This window comes from Bos indicus x Bos taurus, chromosome 2 (genome assembly GCF_003369695.1).
Source record: "Bos indicus x Bos taurus breed Angus x Brahman F1 hybrid chromosome 2, Bos_hybrid_MaternalHap_v2.0, whole genome shotgun sequence".
Lineage (NCBI taxonomy): Eukaryota > Metazoa > Chordata > Mammalia > Artiodactyla > Bovidae > Bos > Bos indicus x Bos taurus.
This window is the reverse complement of record NC_040077.1, coordinates 26,767,055-26,790,211: the sequence shown is the minus strand read 5'-3', so window position 1 is coordinate 26,790,211 and position 23,157 is coordinate 26,767,055. Positions and strand designations below refer to the sequence as shown.

Here is a 23,157-nt window from a genome sequence, read left to right as displayed (position 1 = left end):
GGTCTTTGCTCCAGGCCAACTTCCCATTGACATCCCTCACTGAATTAAAAAAGGCTTAGCGTTGAACTAATTTCTGTCTGGGTCATTCCCACCCCGACCCCCGCAAGCAAAAATGTAAGAAGGCCTCCGTGAAGGTAGGCTCTTCAAGAACAAGCTACATACTTGGAATGTTATTCGAAACTTACTGGATTTTCAAGCCAATAGATGAACTGCTCTGAATAATCAACTGCAACATCATAACCATTGCGTATCCCTGATATGGGCACCATCCCATCAAAGGTCTTCACGTCAGGATTAAGGGAAATTCCAAAAATTATACTGTTTCTTACAACTATTAGGAATGCTTGATCATCTGTGAAAATAACAGAATATCACTCAAAATTATATCCCAGATATTTAGACTAACAGAAGGCAAAGGATTATTACCATCTGATAGGATAAAATGCCACTGAAGGAACATGGCAATAATTATAATGCATGATAGATATTTCACCAGAAAATTCAGGGTTTTCCATTGGGTTTCAGTGGGTTGTTGGGTCACCAGACCACCAATTTCACATACGAGACTTCTGGAATCACCCAAGGTAGATCAGCATTTACCTTACACTTCATTAATTCCTTACTCACACTGCTAATCCATGTTTGGATAGTCACAGACAAGAAGTTCTCCCATTTCTAGATGCAGAATGACTCAGGCAAGAGAGAGTTGGATTTTCACATTTTGGGGCAAAAGAAAATTTGTAGTCTCTTCTTGGTGAATGGCAGTTCATTAGTTTTAAGTATTTTTAGAAAATAACACCACAAAGTGTTGCCTAGTGTTTATGAAAGGGTCTAATTACTAAGTAAATCTAATTTATAATTGCACCAACTGTTATTTGACTAATGTCTATCTTCTGCATTAGATTCTAACTCCCAAAGGGCAGTGACCCCGTCCAATTTACTCACTATTATGTCCCCAGAGCTTGGAATAGTTGTCTAATAAATATTTGCTAACTGATTGACCCCATACATGAATAAATGGATGGACAGATAAGTAAATATGTAGAGTGTCTTCTGAAGTTCTCAAAAGTATCTATATATTGCAATTTAAACATCTTCATAATATCTTATTTAAACTATCACTTTATGTAGGCTCTTTAATAGATAATGAGGTCCTTTTTCAGAGATCATCTTCTCCAGACTATAGGCGCATTATGAAAAAACTAATAAAGTTCATGAGTGGGGTTTTATTATCATTCCTCTGCGAGAAAAGGAAAACTTTGAAATGTGAGTTTGTGTTATTAAGACATGTAAGATATATCACCTATTAAGACAAAGTATAAAATGATTAATTATTGCATAATCTTCATGGGCTAAAAATGGTGTTTGCATTATTTTGATTATTCCGGAAGCTTTGCATCTTCAGCAGGATTATTTTGACAATTTTTTCTTTACTTTCTTTTACATTCGATTAGCTTTTCCTTGTTCCTGGCATTTCCATTACTGAGAAATGAATTGACTCAATTGATTACCTAGTACAGATTTGAAATTTGCAACTCTTCTTGAAAAGTACTACAATGTATAGCATGTAGTCTTTCACAGCAACCAGCAATGCTGTTTTCAAAAGCAACTGAGGCCAAGGAGCCTCCCACAGCTATGCAACTCTTGCAGGAAACAATGCAATGGGATTAACTCCCAAACCTTGCCTCGCTCAGCTGCTTTTCCTCTTTTCTGAACAACTGCAATAAATCAAAATAGCCATCCCCATTTATTGAGAATACATGCTACACAATATGCAGCAAACAAATACTTGTTCATTGAATTTCTCTCCTTAAAGCCTTTTGTTGTTGTTGCAAAATAACCAAGGTCACTTGGACTCTAAAACCTATGTTCTTAATCACTATTCTGCAAAAAGTACATGCTGGGTACTATTTATTGAATATCAAATCACTCCTGAATTCATTTGATTTAAATACAGAAATTAAAAATTATGAGTTTCAAATGTACCCTGAAATTATTCTGAGATCATATTTAATGATTAATTAATTATATATTATAAATGCTCATTGGTTCAGAGAAATAAGAAATATTTCTCAATTTCACAGGGGAATTTTTACTTACTCAAAATCTGATTCTGCTCTTTTTTAGGGTAATTTTTCTTTTGCTTAATTGGAAGAATTGTTAACTAAAGCACTGTTTAAGGCTGAAAAATCTTCATCTCTTATCCATCAAACATGGGCCTCCCGGACTCCTCCTCTAATAAGCTCTTCCTCCAGTGCTACTCCTTCAGCCAATTCTCCTCCCTAGGGATAGGTCTCAGGACCTCCATCTGTTCACTGCATTTGAGAGGGTTTACAACCAATGAACATTTGCGGGCCATAGATTAGAGGTGGGGTATCATTTAACGCTGCACTGGCAGAAGTGACCACCAAAACAGCAGGTGGCATAGGAAGGTGCATGAAAAGTGCTCTGTGGCAAAGAAAAAAGGACTAATTTTATAACTCTACACATCAGTAAAGGCATAAACATGTGAAAAATACATGAATGGAAAATAAAAAATGATATTGAAAGGTTTGTCATCCATTCAACATTCACTGAGTGATGCTGTGTGCCATGGGCATATACGAAGGGATCAGGTTTATCCTCAAGGAACTGAGAATCTGGGGGGCCAGACAAAGAATATGGACCATGGCCATGAAAGAGTAGGCACAGCAGCATCTAGGGTTGGCTGGAAAGGAGATCAGGAGAAATGAAAATTTCTTCATTTTTATTTTTCATGTCATTATCTTATTAAGAATTAAGATTAGTGTTAGCAGAGCAAAGAAGTGAAAAGACAACAGTCGTGAATGAAAAATTTATGTTGTCATTAAGAGGTGGCATTTATGACTCCCAAGCATAGCTCCTCCCAGAGTCAGACCTTATACAACCCTATTTTGGATGTGCAGCTCTTAATATTAGGGGGTGCTGGGAAGATGGTTTGAGTTTGGGGGGCTTTTTGGCACTTGAAGAACATATTTGATAAACAAGAAAAAAACTATTTCATACAGAGAAAGCTCTCCCATTAAAATTTTATAACATAAAATTAGGAAAAAATAGAAATACTCCCTAATCTGCCTTCCCAACAGTAAGCACTATTGACATTTGTGTATCCTGTCCTCCAGATTTTTTTAATGCATGCTTTTATGAATACATAGCCAATATTAAACAATCTGTGCTTTTTCACCTAATCTTATACAAGAACTTTCAAAGATATTCTAGACACTGTACAGACAAAATTTTAAAGGTGATCAAATATTTAAATAAACTGTTTTCATCTATGAATGTTGTCTTCTAAGCTTCTTGTTGAAAAAAAGCAATTTTTTTTTTTTTTAGTTCACATATATTAGGACTCAGTAACCCAACCGATGCTCAGAAGCCTGTTGGAAAATGTTGAAAAAGTTCCACCTCAGTAAAAATCAGTCCATGGGAAACCACTAGTGGAATTATTTGTGAAATAAAAAAAGGTATTTTTTTAGGGTTGACACTTATCAATCACTATCAGATAGAAACGTAGATGACACCAATCCCCAACGCACAGTTCAACAATCTTTGTGTGGTGAAAGAATGTTTTGTACAAAGAATGTCTATAGCCCCGTTTAATCTTCTGCTGAAAGACTCTGAGGACACAGTAAATTAAACAATGTCAACAAGGATTAGGTTCATAATAAATCTCTGAAGAAACACTGCAAATGCCAATCCCTTTGTAAGCATTACCAATAATTAAAATCTTTCATCACAAAAGTATCACTGCAAAATATTACATGCTGATGGAATTCAATGTTCAGTAACCCTGCATCTGTATAACCTGTAAATGCCATAAATTTCCTGGATTCAGGAATATATTTTCCTTTTGAAAACTAAATTTTCCTCTAGAATTAAGACTACTTTTCTCTTAATTTAGGAATTTTTCACCATTAAACATTTACTTTTAACTTGTCCACAGCCATTTTTATCAGGATGAAAATATGTTTACTCCTTTTCACTGAGTAATGAAAGAAACTTGCTTATACTACCTCTTTAGATTTTTAAGCAAAGGCAAATGATTTCTTAGAAATTCCCTTTGTGGATTGACTCTATCTTATCCTTCCTTTCTTGATCCCTAAAGTACTTAGTATAATACTCACATACTCTTCAATCAACCCAGGAAGATATCTAGGATGAGATGAAGAATAAATTGCTGAAATAATCACTCAAAGTATTTCATACAAAGAAAAGTTTCATTTTTAGAGCACCATAAAATAGTAAATAATAAAGGGACTGAAACTGGAGTCAGAACACCCATACTGTAACACTCTTTATTTACTACTGGTTATGAGAATAAAAAATGAAATAGGAGGCACTTTCCTTGTGGTCCAAGGTTAAGACTCCACATGCTCAATGCAGGAGTCCAGGTCTGATCCCAGGTCAGGAAACTAGATCCCACATGCCATGCAACTATGAGTTCACATGCTGCAGAGTTCACAACTAAAAAATCCCACGTGCCACAACTAGACCCAGTACAGCCAAACAAATAAATAAAAATAAATATTTTTAAAAATGAGATAAGTAACCTAAAAATGAAACTATCCACAAATACACATAATTTTTATTTCTAAATGCAGAATTTGGAACTTCCCATTATCACAGCTTGACTGCCTATAACCAGGTAAGAAAAAATGTGAGGTTAAAAAATGCTGAACCACAGGCACACATAATATTGGCTCCATATATAGAAACTATATTTCAATTACAACTCATTTGTAATGGAGTTTCTGTATATGGTTGATTGTAAATCAGTTTTTGTTTATGGTGCTCAATTAACTCACCCCATACGGCACACACCCCACAGATATCTGCTGATCAGAGGAAACATCACACACACTCGCCATCACCAAGTGCTTTAGAGTTCGATGTCAAGTTCCACCTTCAGAGCGTACTTAAAGGACATACTCTACCTCTCACGCAAGTCACAGAATCACGAGCAAGAGTCCACCCAGAAGGACAAGCACAGGAGTAAAGGCTCTTTGAGGAAAGCAGGCACAGATGGCTGCATCGGGTATAGCTGCACGGATTTGAGGCTGTAATACAAAGAGAAGAAAACAGGGTGAATGGAAAACTGCCCACATTAAAGTGAACAGAATGCATATAATCAAATATTAATCAGCCACCAAAAAAGAAGAAAATACTCCATTTGCAACAACATAGACAGACCTGAAGGGTATAATGATATCACTTTCATATGAAATCTAAATCAAAAAATAAAAAACAGATTGGTGCTTGCCAGACGCAGGGAACGCAAGGTAGCAAAAAGTGTGAAGGTGGTCAAAAGGTGGAAACTTCCAGTTACAACATAAAGAAGTCTTGTGGATGTAATGTACAGCATGAAGACTAAAGAGTTGATCCTAAAAGTTCTAATCACAGAAAAATATGTGGTGATGGATGTTCACTAATCTCACATTGATCGTTTCACAATATATATAAATATCCAATCATTATGTTGCACACCTAAAACAAATGCAATGTCATTTATCAATTACATCTTGATTAAAAAATTGTAATCCCAGAAGTCTCTGATATTTGGACACACAAATATTTTAGTTACCTTGGCTAGTTCGGTTTTTGCCCTTAACTACTTCACCCTTCCCTAACATCATCTTTCAACATAAGGTTCATAAGAGGCATAAGTGGGAAGAATGACTTACTCAAGGTCACAGACCAATCCAGTCTATAAATGGAGTATGAACAAACAGTCCCTGAGTAATCCAGAGCTTAGAAGTAGAAATTTGATGCTACATAAGATGTGTCTCCTTGGCTGACCCCAAAAAGATCTTTTTACATTAAATGAAACCAGGTTGTGTTCTCTATGTGACCTTATCTACTGTTGTGAAAGTTCTGGTTAGGTAATAATCTTTCTTTTTTTTATTGGTGACATCTTTCTGTTGTGTTTCTACTCCTTGAAGTAAAGAGACTTGGTGTGTATCCTGTGCTGATAGGATATTCTCTAGATCTTATATATTTTCATTACATACACTTTGTTAGATGCAGTAATCCATTTGTTCACTCAAAAACTAGTAAAGCCAAACAGGCTTTCAAGGTGGTGCTAGTGGTAAAGAACCCAACTGCCAATGCAGGAGACTGGGAATACTGTAAATATGAGGCCGTTATTGTAACAAAGGCAACCAGAACTAAACTCATAAACCGTGTGACTTTAGAATGTGAGAACAAAGAACAAAAGAATTATGAAAGAGAGAGCCGTTTTCGATAGGATGGTCAAGAGCCATCTGAGAGAATGAAGTCACAAAGGACCATCTGAGAGTAACAGAAGGAGCACCTCAGACAGAGATCTGGGCAAGGAGCATCCCAGGGCAGACGTTCAGAGATGGGAAGAAGCTGGATATGCTTCTGTACCGAAAGGAAGTCCAGGGAAGCCCCGTGTGGCAAGAGTAAGTGAGAGAAAAAAACCAGGGAGACTTTGAGTATGTAAACACATAAAAGATTTGTGTTTTCCATGATAAATAGAAATCATGGAAATACACTGTCCAAACAAATAGGTCTGCAAAATTATACATTTTACATTCCCAGAATCAATGTTTTCCAAGCTAGACCCAGAAAAGATATGCCTATCACGTACAAACTGGCTGTTTTGCAGGATGAACCACAACAATGCCAAGAGGCTGGTGAAGAGTCATCACCACTGACTGGTTCCCCCCATGCCACTTATTGGCTTTCATAACCTCATGAGTAGCACGATCGCTCCAGTACACAGTATCTTCAAAAAGACTTATGGAGTAAGGATGGCGCAGAATCTGTGAAGCAGAAGAGAACAATGAGACCTAGAAATAAAAACTAAGATGAACAAAGTAGGAAGGGATACCTACCCAAGAAGATGGTTTCCTTTAGCATTTAACTTAACAAAGACATAGCAAAATCCTTTCTCAAGAGACAGAAAAAAACATACTTCTTGACCTACATCCCACTGACAAATTAAAAATACTTTCATGGACCTGTGTCATTTAGCCTTCATCTTTACTCTGAAGGCTTCAAAAGCTCTTTAGTAAAATATACTTTTTCTTCATTTTCCCATTTAACTTGTGAAAATAAATTTCACCAGGATTTCCTGAATAAAAATACAAAATATGCAACAAACTATGATTTCATTGAGGAATTTACATATAATTAAATCATTATTTATGAGGAAACAACAGATTGGCATCAGCTAAATGACAGATCAACTAAATCACGCAAGCTATTAATCCTTCCTGGACCATGAACAGGAATAATGATTTTCTGTGAAAAAAGATGGACCGGCCCTCCTTCCTGTTGATATTTTCTGGATGTCTACGACACAGAAGTGAATTTCTTACTTTTCTTTTACTCCATATGCTTCCTACTAAACCATGATCTTACTTTAATTTCCTTTCTTTGCTACCAACTTACCAAATCACTGGCTATCACCTGCCTCCGATTGCTTCCATCGTAGTGACAGAAGTCTAGGTAATCAAGATAGCCATCCATGAAATAGAGTAGCCTGTTGGGGTAGTCAAGAGCTAATCCATTGGGCCAGTAGATCTTCTCCTGCACAATGATGGTGCGCTGACTGCCATCCATGCTAGCTCGCTCAATGCGAGGGTGACTGCCCCAGTCAGACCAGAACATCACACGGTCACTGTGGAAAGAAACGACTTACCAGTTGGACAGGACACATTTCTACATGGAAAATAACTGTCATTTTAAATAATAGAATATCATGTTTATGCTCTGCTTAAAATAACACATCTCCAGTTCAGAATATATGCAAGAGCTTACTATGTCAAAAAGCAAAACTGCAATCATAATGCAATCACAAGCCATCTGGGTGTTTTTATAACGTTCATAAAACAAGCAGTACAGTGTGACACACTGAAATGTCTCAATGCTGATTTGTGCTTCTGTACAATCCATATACAGTTGATCTAGAAAAGTCCATCTGTCCTTGTTTATCTACCCTGTCATTTTTAAGAAAGTCTTTATTCATCATCAGATTCATCATAAATTTCACTACTGTGTAATACTTTATAATATCTAGCACATCTGCACTGCATTGAACATAATTTGCCTAACTCATCTTCCTGCAGAAGACAATCTAATGCACGATACTGGATGCTTGGGGCTGGTGCACTGGGACGACCCAGAGGGATGGTATGGGGAGGGAGGAGGGAGGAGGGTTCAGGATGGGGAACACATGTATACCTGTGGCAGATTCATTTTGATATATGGCAAAACCAATACAATATTGTAAAGTTAAATAAAATAAAATTTAAAAAAAAAAAAAAAGAAGACAATCTAAGGAAATTCAAGGAAAGAAGCCCTCAAAGATTTCTAAGCATGAGAGAATTTCTTCTTTCCTTTAGGGCCAGGAGGAAAAAAATCTCCTTACATGACCTAAAAGGAAGTTGTAATAAACAATATGAAACTAAAGCAAGAAAATCTGGCTTTTTGCAGTATAAATATGAAGTGTTTTACTGCATGCATTTGTTAGAGACTTCATCATATACTTGAAAGCTAAAAAGTAACATGATCTTTAAGTGAACAATTAATTGCTCTTGTGTACTTTATGAAGAGGACTATTCGGATAAAGGAAGACAGCAACAACTAGCTGTATGGCTAACATTTATATAGAGATGTCTAAACAAGGGATCATTTAAAATATTGTGATATGAGTATTAGCCACATCACGTTACTGTTATTTCTTCTCATACAATGTTAAGGCAACATGATATTTAAGGAAAAAAAATGTCTTACGTAGCTCTGGGATCTACTGCTAGTCCCCCTAGATTTGTTATGTTTTCACTAATCAGCACAGTCTTGTGGCTCCCATCCAGTTTCGCGACGTCAATTGTTCGCAGGGAAATGTCTGTCCAGTAAAGATTGCGTCCTATCCAATCTACTGCAATACTTCCAGTCATGCTGACACCACTGTCAAGTATCTAAAGACGAAAGTGAATAATAAGTGAACTCTCAAGAAATAATCCAAACATAGAAATAAAATGAAAATTGAGACTAAGGTATCATCTAACTTGTCCTATGCTCTCATGTAAGGACTAGAAAATGTGGTCTTCCCATGTATAAACAGTAGGGTTTTCTAGGGAAAATCTACAAGATTGTATAGAATTGAATACTCTATTGTTGGATTAGTGTGGAGTTTTGATTTCAGAATTTTTTCAGTTAAATAAAAACTGTATCCATTTGCTAAGTTGGCCACCCTATGAAACTTTACAGTGTTCTCATGGCAAAAGTAATGCTTTTATTGATTGAGAGCCAACAATTACAAAATAAAGTTCTAAGGGGCAGGGGAAACATAACCACCAAGGATGAAGAAATTGAAACTCTGGGATACTGATCAAGAAACACAACTGAATTAAAGCTAAGAAAAGCAACTTCAACTACAAGGTCCTATTGTATAGCACAGGGAACTATATTCACTATCCTATATAATAAACCAGATAGAAAAGAAATAATAAATTTTAAAAATATTTTAAAAGACAAAAGAAAGAAAAGCAACCTCCCCTGTGTCTCGTTTTTTATCCACTAGGAAAAAAAAATGCAGAGGGGACTTCCAAGATGCAATGAGGTCTCTGTATCGTATAACCTGGTATTCAGATTCAAGTCTCTCCCTTCAGATCCCATTAGATAGGAGTTAGGAACATCCAGGGCTTTTAAGTATGGATGGCCCAGAGGGAGACATGAGAACCACTTAAGATAGGGTAGGACCTTCTCTCACTGGTGATTAACAGCAAACAGACCTGAGACTGGGGAACTAGTCAGATCAAAGGCCAGTAGATATGTACTTATGTACTTACTAGTTTTTTATCTGTTCCATTTTGAAACGCACTCCAGATTTTACCCTGAGTTCCATCAGACCAAAAGATACGACCACTGACTGAATCAAAATCAACAGCCACAATGTGAGAACCATGTTGGATAACTGGGTAGACAAAGTACCCATTCTGGGTCATATTGCCAGCAACAAGCTGGCTCTGACTCGCCACCAGTAACAGAGTTTCAGATTCTGTCCAGGAAGAAAATACAAAGTGTCAATGATTATGGGAGAAACAACAATATTTGATGTAATACCTTTGATAACAGAAAGAAGATGCCATTCCAAACTAGAGTAATGGGGAAAAACAAACAAAAACTCCTATAAGAATGATGTTACCTTAATAGCTGATTTTCACAAGTACCGAAAGTAAGCTTTCAAAATGTCTTTCATCCTTGAATTACACTTCAGTGTTTATCTATCAACCTGGAGTGAACTATTCTTGCATTCTTCCTGTTTCTATAGTTACTTTTGTACTTGCTTATTTTGTACTCCGCATTCAGCTGTGGCAGAGATTTCTAATCATTCCCATGTCCTCTCTCTTCTTCCTTTTTAGTATTAAATTATGCCAACTTTTAGCACAGCACAGGGCCTAAGAGCTAGAGGCGTTTCTCCATTTCCATTTCAATTTGGAGAGACTATATAACTAAGTTTCCATCAATAAAATGCAAACACAAATGATGTGTCAAATTCCAGGGATCATCCTTAAAAGGAAGCTGCTCACCCCTTTCATACTTCCTGGGAGCTGGCAAACTCTGGAGCAAGATCACTGGATCCCTGGACGGAAGGCACACCAGCTTTTACCCCCGAACCCTCTACCCTCCAGACTCCTACCTGAAAAGAAGAAACTGCCTCTTTGGTTTTAGTATTATTTATTTATTATTATTATTTAAAGCAGCCACATCGATACCCTAACACATAGTACAAACACTTTCATGTCAGAGAAACTTAATTAATACTATGTGTGTGCTGTGTTCAGTCGTGTCCAACTCTTTGCCACCCCATGGACTGTAACCCGCCAGGCTCCTCTGCCCATGGAATTTGCCAGACAAGAATACTGGAGTGGGTTGCCATTTCCAATTCCAGGGGATCTTCCTGAGTCAGGTATTGAACCTACGTTTCTTACATCTACCTGCACTGGCAGGCAGATTCTTTACCACTGCACCCTCTGGGAAGCCCAGAATTAATACTGGTTGAATTTAATTCATCAGGCATTATACGAAGATGGTGTGTGGAGTATGCCTGTTAAACTAGCTGGAGTTAGCTCACTTTCATTACCTGTAGCTTTACAAGTCCTCCGATCAGCATCTAGCGTGTATTCTGAATCACACCAGCACCGGAAAGAACCTCTCATGTTGTAACAGTACTGGCTACAAAAGCCTGGAGTACGACATTCATCTATATCTTCGCAGGTCTTAGAGTCATTGCCAAGCAGGTATCCCAATGGACACTGGCATTGGGCCCCATAAGGCCCTTGAATACACTGGTGAGTACAACCACCATTGGAATCTGAGCAGCTATTCTGGTCTAGAATAAAGAAAAAGAAATCACAAAGGGGAAAAGTCAGCAATCTTTGCTTCTTTGGTTCACTCTGTTACATTACATGTCATACAGTCTCACGTCACCCTCAACACAATACCCAAGTCTGAGCTATGAGCAGAATCCACATGGATGAGGTCCATAGGCTGTCCAGTGCTCTGACTTGCCTAAGGATTTACCATCTTTCACATCCACTGGACTTGGACCACTTTCTTCACTACAACCTTCTAATATAACTCCATTTAGTGCAATGAAAGAAACGTGGAGGAAATATAAACTAAACATAAAGAAACATAACTGTCATTGGTAAAGCTTGCAAAGAGACCTAAATTACTTTCCATTTGTTTTCTTTCATTCTTATACCTACACAGATATGGAAGATGAGACTTTGACACTGAAGAACAGAGCTAAAAGGTTTACAAAGGGGAAGGAGAACTGAAAGACTAGAGGGCATAGAGAAACTAACATACGATCATCCTTACTTTCAGGGCTAAAATGACTATGCCCGAGGCACCCAAGATAGTTATCTGCCTGTAGATGCAAATATCCTCTATTTCCATGTGTATTCTTATTTATAAGAGTCATGGTATGAAACATGTACCAGAAGGGGAAGTAAGTCTAAATGATTAGGACATTTTCAGCACAAATGCAATGCAAATAAAATCATAAGAACCTAAAATACTTTGCAGTCATACCTGGCTAGGGTTCATCTGAGAGTGAGCATCGATTAAAGAGCAAAGAAAGAAAGGACAGTAATTAGGATGATATGCCAATCACAGGATTTTAATCACAGCAAACACAAATTCCTGGACTTTATTCATTTTGTGGCAAGTTCTGATTGAAATTAGGAAATATGAAAGTTAGAAAAACTTATGAGCGCATTATCCAACAGAACCAAATTTAATTTGATGATCTAATGAAGTAAAAACACAGAACCGGGTGCAAAGGATTAAATGATAAATACTACCCAGTGATGATTTATTTGAATTCCATGAGGGCTATCCCTACACAGGTTGAAATTCAGAGAACTGAGATTCCTTCCTCAACAACTACATGGTGATTGTGACAATGACGACACGCAGCTGGCCCCTGCTCAGGATGAGTTCATGGCCAGTAAACTGTGGTCAGGAGACTTACTGCAAAGTGGGGACTCATCTGTCCCACCAGGGCAGTCAGAGACACCATCACACACTGCACTCAGATTCACACAGATGCTATGGCCGGGGCATTGCCACTGCCAACTGGGACACTGAAAAGGCTGAGTAGGGCAGTCCTTCTCATCGCTCATGTCTCCGCAATCATTGTCCCCATCACAGAGCCAATTTCTATAGATGCAGTTTCCATTCTGACAGACGAAATGAGAAGGATGGCAGGTTTTGGGGGGACAGCCATTGTGCTCATCAGATCCCTGGAGGCAGTCCTCATGCCCATCACACTCCCAGGTCTTCGGAATGCAGATCCCATCTTCTTGGCACTGGAATTCATCTTGGTGGCACATACCAGGAGGCCTGGTTGCTAAGAGAACAGCATGGGGAAAATGCGTTTGTAAATGTGATCCATAATCCCTTTTATATAACTCCTAGGTTCAGAAGAAATCATTTTGGATCAATGGTGAGTTTCTAATAATGATTATGACAAATATTAATTTTAGATGTAATATTAACATGTAAAATGATTGTCTTCTCTGTCTGATCTGATTAATGGATCTGATAACAAAGAAACAGATGTACAATGGATAGAAGTCCCTGAGTCAAAAGAAAATTATATTTCCTGTGTTTCTAACTTTGGATTAAATAATAAATAATCATCAGAGAATTTAATAGAGGTTAAACAGCTATGGTGACATGGAATTCATGTATTTCATATATTTGGATGTTATCACTTTCCCTCAAATGAATTATACTAAATGAAGCCAAGTACGAAGTCAAGAAATACCTGGAGTAACATGCAAATTGGAGAAGGAAATGGCAACCCACTCCAGTACTCTTGCCTGGAAAATCCCATGGACGGAGGAGCCTGGTAGGCTACAGTCCATGGGGTCGCAAAAAGTCAGACACGACTGAGCGACTTCACTTTCACTTTTCACTTTCATGCATTGGAGAAGGAAATGGCAACCCACTCCAGTGTTCTTGCCTGAAGAATCCCAGGGACGGGAGAGCCTGGTGGGCTGCCATCTATGGGGTCGCACAGAGTCGGACACAACTGAAGCAACTTAGCAGCAGCAGCAGCCAGGAGTTGATGATGGACAGGGAGGCCTGGCATGCTGCGGTTCATGGGGTCGCAAAGAATTGGACATGACTGAGTGACTGAACTGATGATGATGAAGCCAAGATGACTGTAAATCTTCCATTCTTTGCAAACTTTCCGCTATTCACCAAGCAGTTCTTATAGATTACTTGCCTATTTCACAGGAGTAAACCCAAACTCTCTCCCAGGGACCTTGTAAGGTAATAGAAAGCCAGAGGCAATGGCACTTTAACCTCAGACCACCAGAGAAGAATTCTATGTTTTCAATGTGAAACAGAAACTTTGGTGATTAAGAATTTCTGGGTGTTGTACACACTTATAATTTATATTTTCTTTTATCCATAGATTTAAACCATCCTTTTCTGATTGTTGTTGTTATAGTAGCTCAGTCATGTCCGACTCTTTGTGACCCCAGGGACTATAGCCCACCAGGCTCCACGGTCCACAGGATTCTCTACGCAATAATAGTGGAGTGGGCTGCCCTTTCTTTCTCCAGGGATCTTCTGGACCCAGGGATCAAACCCTCATCTCCTGCATTGGCAGGTGGATTCTGTACCACTGAGCCATCAGGAAAACCCTCTTTTCTGATTAGGGAGGAGAATTGATAGAAACCTACTTTTTATGATCCAAAACACCAACATTCAAACAAATGACTACCTCACCTTGTTTAATATAAAAATGGCAATAACAAATCCTTTCCATTATTAGGTCTACAGCCTGTGAAGTTCATAGGTCCATCAGATTTATAGTCCATGAAGTCCTCCTTGAACCCTCAAAAAATTTCTTTTCTCGGAACCTTCAATGAATTTTATCTGTATCATTTCTACAAAGCCCTTATAACTATCTGCCTTGCTTTGTTTCTTACTTTCTATCAGACTCCCAGAACAAAGACCACAGAAACATGTTAGCAGATACTAAACAAATGATTTGCTTGATGTGACCTCCCTATTGAGACTTAAAAGAAACCATTAAAATATCTTTATATATGGCAAACCTCATTGAAACCCACTAATTTTGAATGCCGCAGGTAACACTGAAAAGAAAAATACCTGACAAATATTTAACCTACTCAAAAGACAATTTGAAAGTGCCCATTTATAACTACTTGATTCACAATTTATCCCTATTTGGTGATATTGATTTGATTTTCCTATACAATCAATACTGTGGTCCTTAGACAATGTTTTGTTAATTAGGCTGCCTTCCCTCTAGCTTATCTAAGAGAAAATCTGTGGGAAGAGCAATCCTGATAAATAAGAAATGACCCCATCACCTGAAACATGCTAGGTATATGGTACTTACGACAATCTGTCTCATCAGAGTGGTCATCACAGTCAAAAACACCATCACAACGATATGTCTTGCTAATACACTGACCATTACTAACACATGTGAATTGAGAAGCAGTGCAGTTAATTACTGAAAATGAGAGAAAAATATTAGAAATTAAGCCAAGGAACAACTGAACATCAAAATTTTTCTAAACATCATGAATAAAAATAAACCATTGTTACAATAGCCAAGATAGGTAAGCAGCTTATTTGGCCATAAACAGAGGAATAGATAAAGAAAATATATATCTATATAGATATATATAGATATAGATATACACACACAATGGAGCACCACTCAGCCATAAAAAAGAATGAAATTTTGCCATCTGCAACAACGTGGATGGACTTAGTCATACAGAGAAAGACAAATACCATATAATGTTACTTATATGTGGAATCTAAAAACTAAAACAAACTAATGAAAATAACCAAAAAGAAACAGACTCACAGACATAGAGAATAAGCAAGTGGTTAACAGTGAGCAGAAGGAAGGGGGCAGGGGTAAGATAGGGATAAGCTACAGGAATATATTACACAACAAAGGGAATATAGCTGATATTTTACAATTATAAATGATTTTAATCTTTGAATGTTAATTAGTATATTGTACACCTGAAACATATAAATCAGTTATGGACTTATAACCTCAATGGATTAATTAAGCAATTAGTTAATTAAAAAAATAAAACAATGTACTTACCACAACCAATCTCATCAGACCCATCAGCACAGTCCTTGGTCCCATCACAGACAAAAGTTAGGGCAATACATCGGTGATCAGGGCAGTGAAACTGAGTAGGTGAACATGTCTGTGTATAATCTAATGCCATCCAAAAACAAAACCAAGTTAATAGTTTATTTCTTGTCCAATGTGTACCAGAGCCAAACTGTACAATGCTTAGGAAATACATAAATTATCTCAGTTGTATGTGTGCTCAAAATTCCTGCACGTCAGGCAGATCGCCTTCTTGGAGAGAGGAACTGAAAACAGTTTCAGAGTCAGAAACTGTGAGGATACTTTGAAAAACAGACCATACGTAGAAGATAAGCATCATGGCCTTGCTTTGGACTACACCTCATGAATACTATGAAGTCCAAGACTCTTCTGCACAGCTAAGCAATGAAACCCAGCCCACAAAATAGGATGGCCTGTGGTCATGGAGCATGGTCCACATGATAACTGGATTTAACTGGATCATGATAACTGAATTTAATCCAAAGCCTAAGCAGAACTATCCTCAAAACCAGGACCCTAGCTGGCAGAAGAGACATAGCCTTAGGGTCAGAAGGGCTGCCTCCACGACTCAAAACAGGAATCATAATATAGTCTCACAGAATGTGAAAGCTAGACGGGATCTTAAAGCTTATCTAGTCCTGAAAAAAAGGGACTAGCCAAATCATGCAACCAAAACAGAACTTAGTCCAGGGAACTCTGCACCCGCTCTGTGCAGGTGGGTAAGATTAATGAAATTGAAATGTTCTTTGCCTTTTTATTCTATTGTCTTTTTGCCTGTATAAATAAAAAGAAAAACCAGTAGCTAAACATCTGGGTGTGTTTATATGATTTAGAAAGGGCAATTGTTTTAAATATCTGAACAGTTAGTTGTGGGACTTTTATTTTCCAGTTTCCATCGGGATATTAGTTAAATATCAAAGACAGTCCTTGTTTCGCTTCCATAGAAAATGTTTAGCAAGACTTCCCATGTCTTTGCTTTTACAGCCTATTAATACACTGGTTGACAGATGGAATAGAAGTGGTTAAGATATAATGAAAATTATATGAGCATTCAAGGAAAGTACTCAAAGCCTACTCATGGTTCAAATCTATTTACTAGGCTGAGCAGCCAAGAGAAATCAGTTCAAAACTTACTGCATGACTTTTCATCTGATCCATCCTTACAATCATTATCTGTGTCACAGACCCAGCTCCTTGGGATACAGAAGTTATTGTCACAGGTGAATTGATCAGCACGGCAGGAAGTGGGTGCTCGAGTGGGGCAGTTCTGCTCATCGCTGCCATCCAGACAATCATCCTCTCCGTCACAGCGCCACATTGAGGGAATGCAGTGTCCTTCGCGTTTACACTCAAATGCTAAAGGTGAACAGGTAGCATCTACAATAGAAACGAATTGGTCGTAAAGACATTGGTTTTTACAGCCTTTTAAATGAGATCTTACCTTTCAATGGGAGCATTATACAAAATGTGAAAGCCATCATCATTCGCTGCTGTTTATTTGGCAACTATTATTTACATATTTTTTTTCTCTCTGAATCCTCACAAGGATACTGCCAGGTACATATAATTATCTGCATTTTTACAGATGAGGAAATTGAGGCTTTGAGAGGCTTAGGCATCTGCCCAAGACCAAAGCTCTAGTTGTCACGACTGTAAGGCCCATCCTTTGCTTCTAAGCTATGCTTCCTCTCATCATATGGCTCATTTGAAATTGATAAAACATTTATGTAAAAATCTGCACTTTTAAAAAAGAACAGTGCAAAATAAAACTAAACAAAATAAACCTTTAGAAATTTCAAAAATGTACAAATGAGCACTTTTATTTTCAAATGTCATTTCTCTTTCCTTTAATGTCTCCTTGATAGAAATTGCTGAGATTTTTTTAATCTTTCACAATAGTATTTATTATAAATTGGATTACCATCAAAAGATTATAAAGGTTAAAATAACCATTTCACCCATAATCCATTTTTCACCTACAGGAGGAAAAAGGAATACAGTACATGAGATTTTCAAAATCTATTATTTCAAACACTTATTCCATGATACCATTCTCTCCAGTACTATAGATTAGATCCCATTTATCTGGGGTAGGAGAGGCCAAAATGCAGTGACTCTGCATGTCCATCCAATGTCAGAAAAAAATTTTATTGAGGATAGTCCAAATAATGCTAGAAATCATCTGTAACATTATCTATGAATAATATTCATTGTCTAGCTTTCTAAAAGCCTTTAGAGTACATATTCCTTTTTTCCTATAGGGATAACCTAAGCCTTTTTTTTAAAGTGCACCTCTCTATATATATATATCACAGGACGTATCACTAATGTATAAGCTACTTACTAGATGTGGTACATTGAACCTCATCACTGTTATCAAGACAGTCATCGAATCCGTCACAGCGATACTGAAGGGGCACGCATCTGCCGTTGTGACAGGAGAAGGAAAGAGTGCCACACTGCTCCACCGGCGGCTCTCGGGAGGCATTCTCCACACAAGTCAAATGATCAGAAGCCAGACTCATTCCATAGGGGCAACCACACACCCGCTGGGAATTCGGCACTGGAAAGCAGAAGTGGCTGCAGTCGCCGTTTGGATTGGTGGGCCGGCTACAGGCATTAGACCCTGAAAAAGCAATGCCCCCAAACACGGCGGTTAAGCACAGTCCTTTTAGGTTGATCACAGGTTTGGTTTGTGACGAAAAATGAATGGGAAAGAATACTTGTCAGACCCACTATTAGAGACTGACTTCTTCTTGGAAAGGAACATGCCAAATGACACATTCAATTTAAATACAGAGAAGTGCCGAAACGTGTTTTTCCTCCCATATGCTCAAAGTAAGTAGAGTTGAATAGAAATTCTTACACATTAAAATTATCTCAGTGACAGGAAGATAAAGCTATCAGGATATTTATATAGTATATTTACTATACTATAAAGTTATAGTAAATAAGAAGTATTTAAAGGTAAAAGGAGCCACCATATTAAATACATCCATACAAACAACCTGGCAACATTACTCACCTGTCTGGACTCTAGAATCATATACTTTCGCACGCATCACAGAACCAACACCACTTCGGAGAATAATCGATTGTCCAGGATTGTATTTCCCGAATCGAATAATACCACGTCTCCAATCAGTAACATATATATAGTCTAAGAAGAAATACGGTGATAAGTTTACTTGCCACAGCTCACCTGGGAAAATGCAATATGTTTATAATGCTTCTTCTAAATGTGGGAAGCTTCTTTCATAAGTATCTGTTTAAATAAATATGTTTCTGTTTTCCATAACTTGTAATTCTAGAAATGACTCTTTAGAAGCTTATTTTTTTTTTCTTAAAGAAAAAATTTATTTGTTGACTTTTGAGCCTCTGAAGCTAAGGACCTTTAATAAAACAATAGAGTTGGAAGAATACTTCCTGACACAAGAGTGCTAGGGAATAAAAACAGTAGAAAGAGTTGCTAGCATAGATATCTGAGAGAGATCCTACCTAGAAGAAGCCTATATTACTAATAATAGCAGTGATTAGATTCAGGGAAGAATATTGGAATATGGAATATTGTGATGAAACTTAATAGCAATTGGCCTTAGACCTCTATGGGTAAAAATCTTTTTAATCTCAGGATTCTTTTATACAATATGAGATGATGCCTCAGGAGACTGAGTTCTTATCCTAGCTTGAGCACTAAACTGCTGAGTGATCGTCACTGTGTGGGGGCTCATGTTTCTAGTAAAATTAATCTCTAAGTTCTCTTCCAGGTCAAACATTTTATATCCCATGTTTAATGAGAACATTTTTTTTTTTAATTTGACTCTCAAATTTCAAAATGAGCTTTGAGAAGGCAAAGCATAGATATAGATAGTTCAAGAAGGAAATGTTAGTGTATGTTTAGGGATCAAAAAAATTTATCCACATAAGTGTTCCTACACCTTAAAAGACAATAATGCTCCACAAAGCTGAAAATGGAAGAGGCCATACAAGATTTTGAACATCAAAAATTCAATTGTGTTCATTTTACCTTAGATACTAAAGCAGGGAAATAAACGCATATTTCAATAGAGTTTTCCAAAGAAAAAAACAATAACCAACTAAAAATTCCAACTGACCAGAAAATGACTAAGATGTCACAAATTGTGTCATAAAATCAGTTTTCCTTATCTATGGTCTAATCAATGACTAATCCGTCATTGGACTTACTAAATCATATTTGGTCTGACTAGCAATCAAACTGCAAACCAGCAATGAAATAAAAACTGCATTTTTATTTAATTACAAAATATTCCAGCAAACAGCAGAGAAAATTTAACATGTTTATACTGTTCCTATGTGAGAACAAATAGGATGTGTCGGACAGCATTAGTAGAAAGGGAAAAAGAATGCACTGGCTGCATATTTATAACTGACTCAAAAATCTCACAAGAGCACTTAAAATATTTTAAAATAACATGCACTCCTCCACAGAAAACAGGGGGGAATATAGAATATATTTACTAGTTATTCATTCCATACTACATGTGTATGAGAAAGTCTTTGAATTATAGTCAGTGTCTACTTTTTTTAAAAGCAGTATGCCAATGATTCACAGTAGGAAATTTCAGGACTTCCCTGGTGGCTCAATGGAAAAGAATTCACCTGCAATGCAGGAGACGTGGGTTCAGTCTCTGGGTCGGGAAGATCCCCTGGCAGAGGGCATGGCAACCCACTCCTGTATTCTTGCCTGGAGAATTCCATGGACAGAAGAGCCTGGCGGGCTAATAGTCCGTGGAGTCGCAAAGAGTCAGATACTTTGTGAGTCAAACTGAGTGACTTGGCACGCATCCAGGAAGTTTCAACTTGAAACACAACTAGCGTAAGTGTAGAGGCTTTGTTGGATCAAAAAATGGCACCTCTCTAACCAGATTAATTATGGTTTGTCAAGCAGAACCAGGGTAAGTTTTAGTTTCTCCTTACTCTCTTGGCCTGGTACAAACTACACAATCATTCACAGAAACCCTATTATCAAGACTAAACACACCACCTGTTTTGTGGTGCCGTGCTAGATTCTTATTCCCAGCAACCGAACCCACAAGAACATGCCTATACTCACAAGAGAGGAGATGGGAGGAAGAAAACAGATGCACTATTATATAGAAATGTCTCAAACAGAAAAACATTAATATTTCATCAACAAACAATGTTTTATTTAGACATAAGAGCACCATTTCATAAGTGACCAGTTTTTCTGGAATTATGAGATTGCCAAATGAGGATGAGTTTTATACAGCTTGCACAGTATAAATAAAACACTTTTGCTTCAAAACATACCTTGAGAGACAGCAAGTCCAAATGGATGTGTCAACTGATGTACATTGGTCAGGGCTTTTCTGTCTGAACCATCAAGTTTACTGTGCTCAATTTTATCAAAAAAGGCATCTACCCAGTACAATCGTGAAGAACTAGAATAACAAAATACTTAGTTACTGGTTATTCAGAAATTAGAAAAGCACACCTTATACTAAGGGCATTCAAAATCAGGGATTTCCCTGGTGGCTCAGCAGTAAAGAATCCGTCTGCAATGCAGGAGACATGGGTTCGATCCCTGGGTCAGGAAGACCCCCTTAAGAAGGAAATGGAAACCCAGGCCAGTATTCTTGCCTGGGAAATCCCATGGACAGAGGAACCGGGTGGGCTACAGTCCATGGGGTGGAAAGAGTTGGACACGACTAAGAGCTGGACAGTCCATGGGGTCGCAGAAGAGTCATACACAACTTAGCAGCTAAACAACAGCAATTCAGCTGAACAGCATGTTCAGCTGACACATTTACATTCATTAAGCAAAGTTTAATAGTCTTATGTTCCCCAGAAAAACAAAGCAACTTTCATGAAGTGATTTTCAAATGTCTTAGAAAACCTGAAATGTTATCTTCAAGTTAAGAATTTTAGTTTTTGCCTTATTAAATTCACATTTAGGAAAAATACCGTTAGTGACTTATGTTTGAAAGGTTAAACACATTTCTTCCTATTTTTACTCCTATGAACTGCTTTTGCATTTGATATCTCTAAGCTTGTTTACCCTGTTACCTTTTCCTATATCCTTAACAGATCAATATCTTAAAATTTAAATCTGATATTCCAAAAACCCTCCCATAGTGCATATAGGCAAATACATATTTGTTGACACCAAAGATTTCCTATCCTCAAGATGGCCCCTGTAAAAATTGCACATGACCAGTACTTCATCAAATCCTTCTTCTATTTCCCTGAGTCTTGCCCTATTCTGCTTCCTCTAGCAATTTTCAGAATATTCATTTTAATGCATACATTTTCATCCCAGCAGAAGCTGGCCAACTACAATATGTCTCCCTTAGCAGCAATTTGGGACGATTCCTACTTACCTCCAATCAATGGACAGCCCACTGGGCCACCCAAGAGTAGTGTTTACTATAGGTAAAATGTTAGATCCATCAGCCCATGCTCTCAGGATTTTAGCAGGACGGTACCAAACCGAGAAGAATATATACCTAGAAAAGGAGTTAATAAATCGAAAATGTTAACATTGGCACAAACTAAACACAGATTCTCCAGAGAATTGCTGCAAACTAGTTTTCTGTAGGGTTTATATAAAAAAATACATAGAAAATACAAATAGCATTAAAATGAGCATCCAGGGCAGAGAACCACTGTGCTAGACTTCAGGACTATTGTCACCAAGTAGGCTCTTCAAAAAGACATAATTCAGATTATTAATACTACATGTCCTTGAAATAAAATAAATGATGAGTAAAACAAAAACAGATTTTATAATCTCTCACTTTCTTTCTGGATTAAACATCAAGGATCCACTAGATGACTCTTTAATCATCTTCCACAAGGAATTTGCAGCAAAGCATTTCATTCCTGATTAAAAATGCACCCAAATCAATGTACCCAAGATTTCTTACCCAAGACATCTTTTTTATGCTTTTTTTTGTTTTTTTTCGAAGGGTAGCAAAAATGTAAGTGTAGGGGGGCAAAGCTCTTCTCTTTCATGTGCACCTTAAGAACTAAAATGAGTCTTTTCCAAAAGGTAACTTTCTGAAATGTGACTTCATATTGTTTCAAATGAATGACTGATTAGGAAAGGAATTTAACGCCTTTTTAAAACCCACTGCCAAAGACTTAGCTTAAGATAAATTCACTAGAAAATCAACATTTAACTCTCTATCGGGCAATAAAACTTCTTATCGATACCATCGTCAGTTTTAAAATATGTTAGACACACAGGCTTTGCAGTCAGATAGGTCTGGAATTTTAATACTAACTGTTGCTTAATAGCAGTGGGTCCTTGAGCAAGTTACTTTATCTCTCTGAGGTCCAAAACAGGTCTTGTATACACTCACTCACAAACCAGCTTTTGGCTTAGATGAGATTATGCACTATGTAAAGTGTTTGCTATGTACCCTCAATCAGGCTTTAGTAAG

General features: G+C 37.5%; 1 protein-coding gene across 1 annotated transcript in view; it reads right to left on the bottom strand.

The window, feature by feature from the left end:
• The window catches only part of LRP2 (LDL receptor related protein 2), a 177,048-nt gene that overhangs the window by 72,223 nt on the left and 81,668 nt on the right, over positions 1-23,157 (bottom strand). The window contains exons 18-32 of the mRNA XM_027558351.1: positions 22,093-22,218; positions 21,023-21,153; positions 18,735-18,869; positions 18,054-18,335; positions 16,844-17,086; positions 15,674-15,793; positions 14,942-15,058; positions 12,530-12,907; positions 11,132-11,380; positions 9,837-10,045; positions 8,779-8,963; positions 7,435-7,663; positions 6,629-6,803; positions 4,953-5,075; positions 186-352 (exon numbers count right to left, since the gene is read on the bottom strand). Coding sequence (XP_027414152.1) covers positions 186-352; positions 4,953-5,075; positions 6,629-6,803; positions 7,435-7,663; positions 8,779-8,963; positions 9,837-10,045; positions 11,132-11,380; positions 12,530-12,907; positions 14,942-15,058; positions 15,674-15,793; positions 16,844-17,086; positions 18,054-18,335; positions 18,735-18,869; positions 21,023-21,153; positions 22,093-22,218 — 2,869 coding nt within the window. The remainder of the gene's footprint in view (positions 1-185; positions 353-4,952; positions 5,076-6,628; positions 6,804-7,434; positions 7,664-8,778; positions 8,964-9,836; positions 10,046-11,131; positions 11,381-12,529; positions 12,908-14,941; positions 15,059-15,673; positions 15,794-16,843; positions 17,087-18,053; positions 18,336-18,734; positions 18,870-21,022; positions 21,154-22,092; positions 22,219-23,157) is intronic.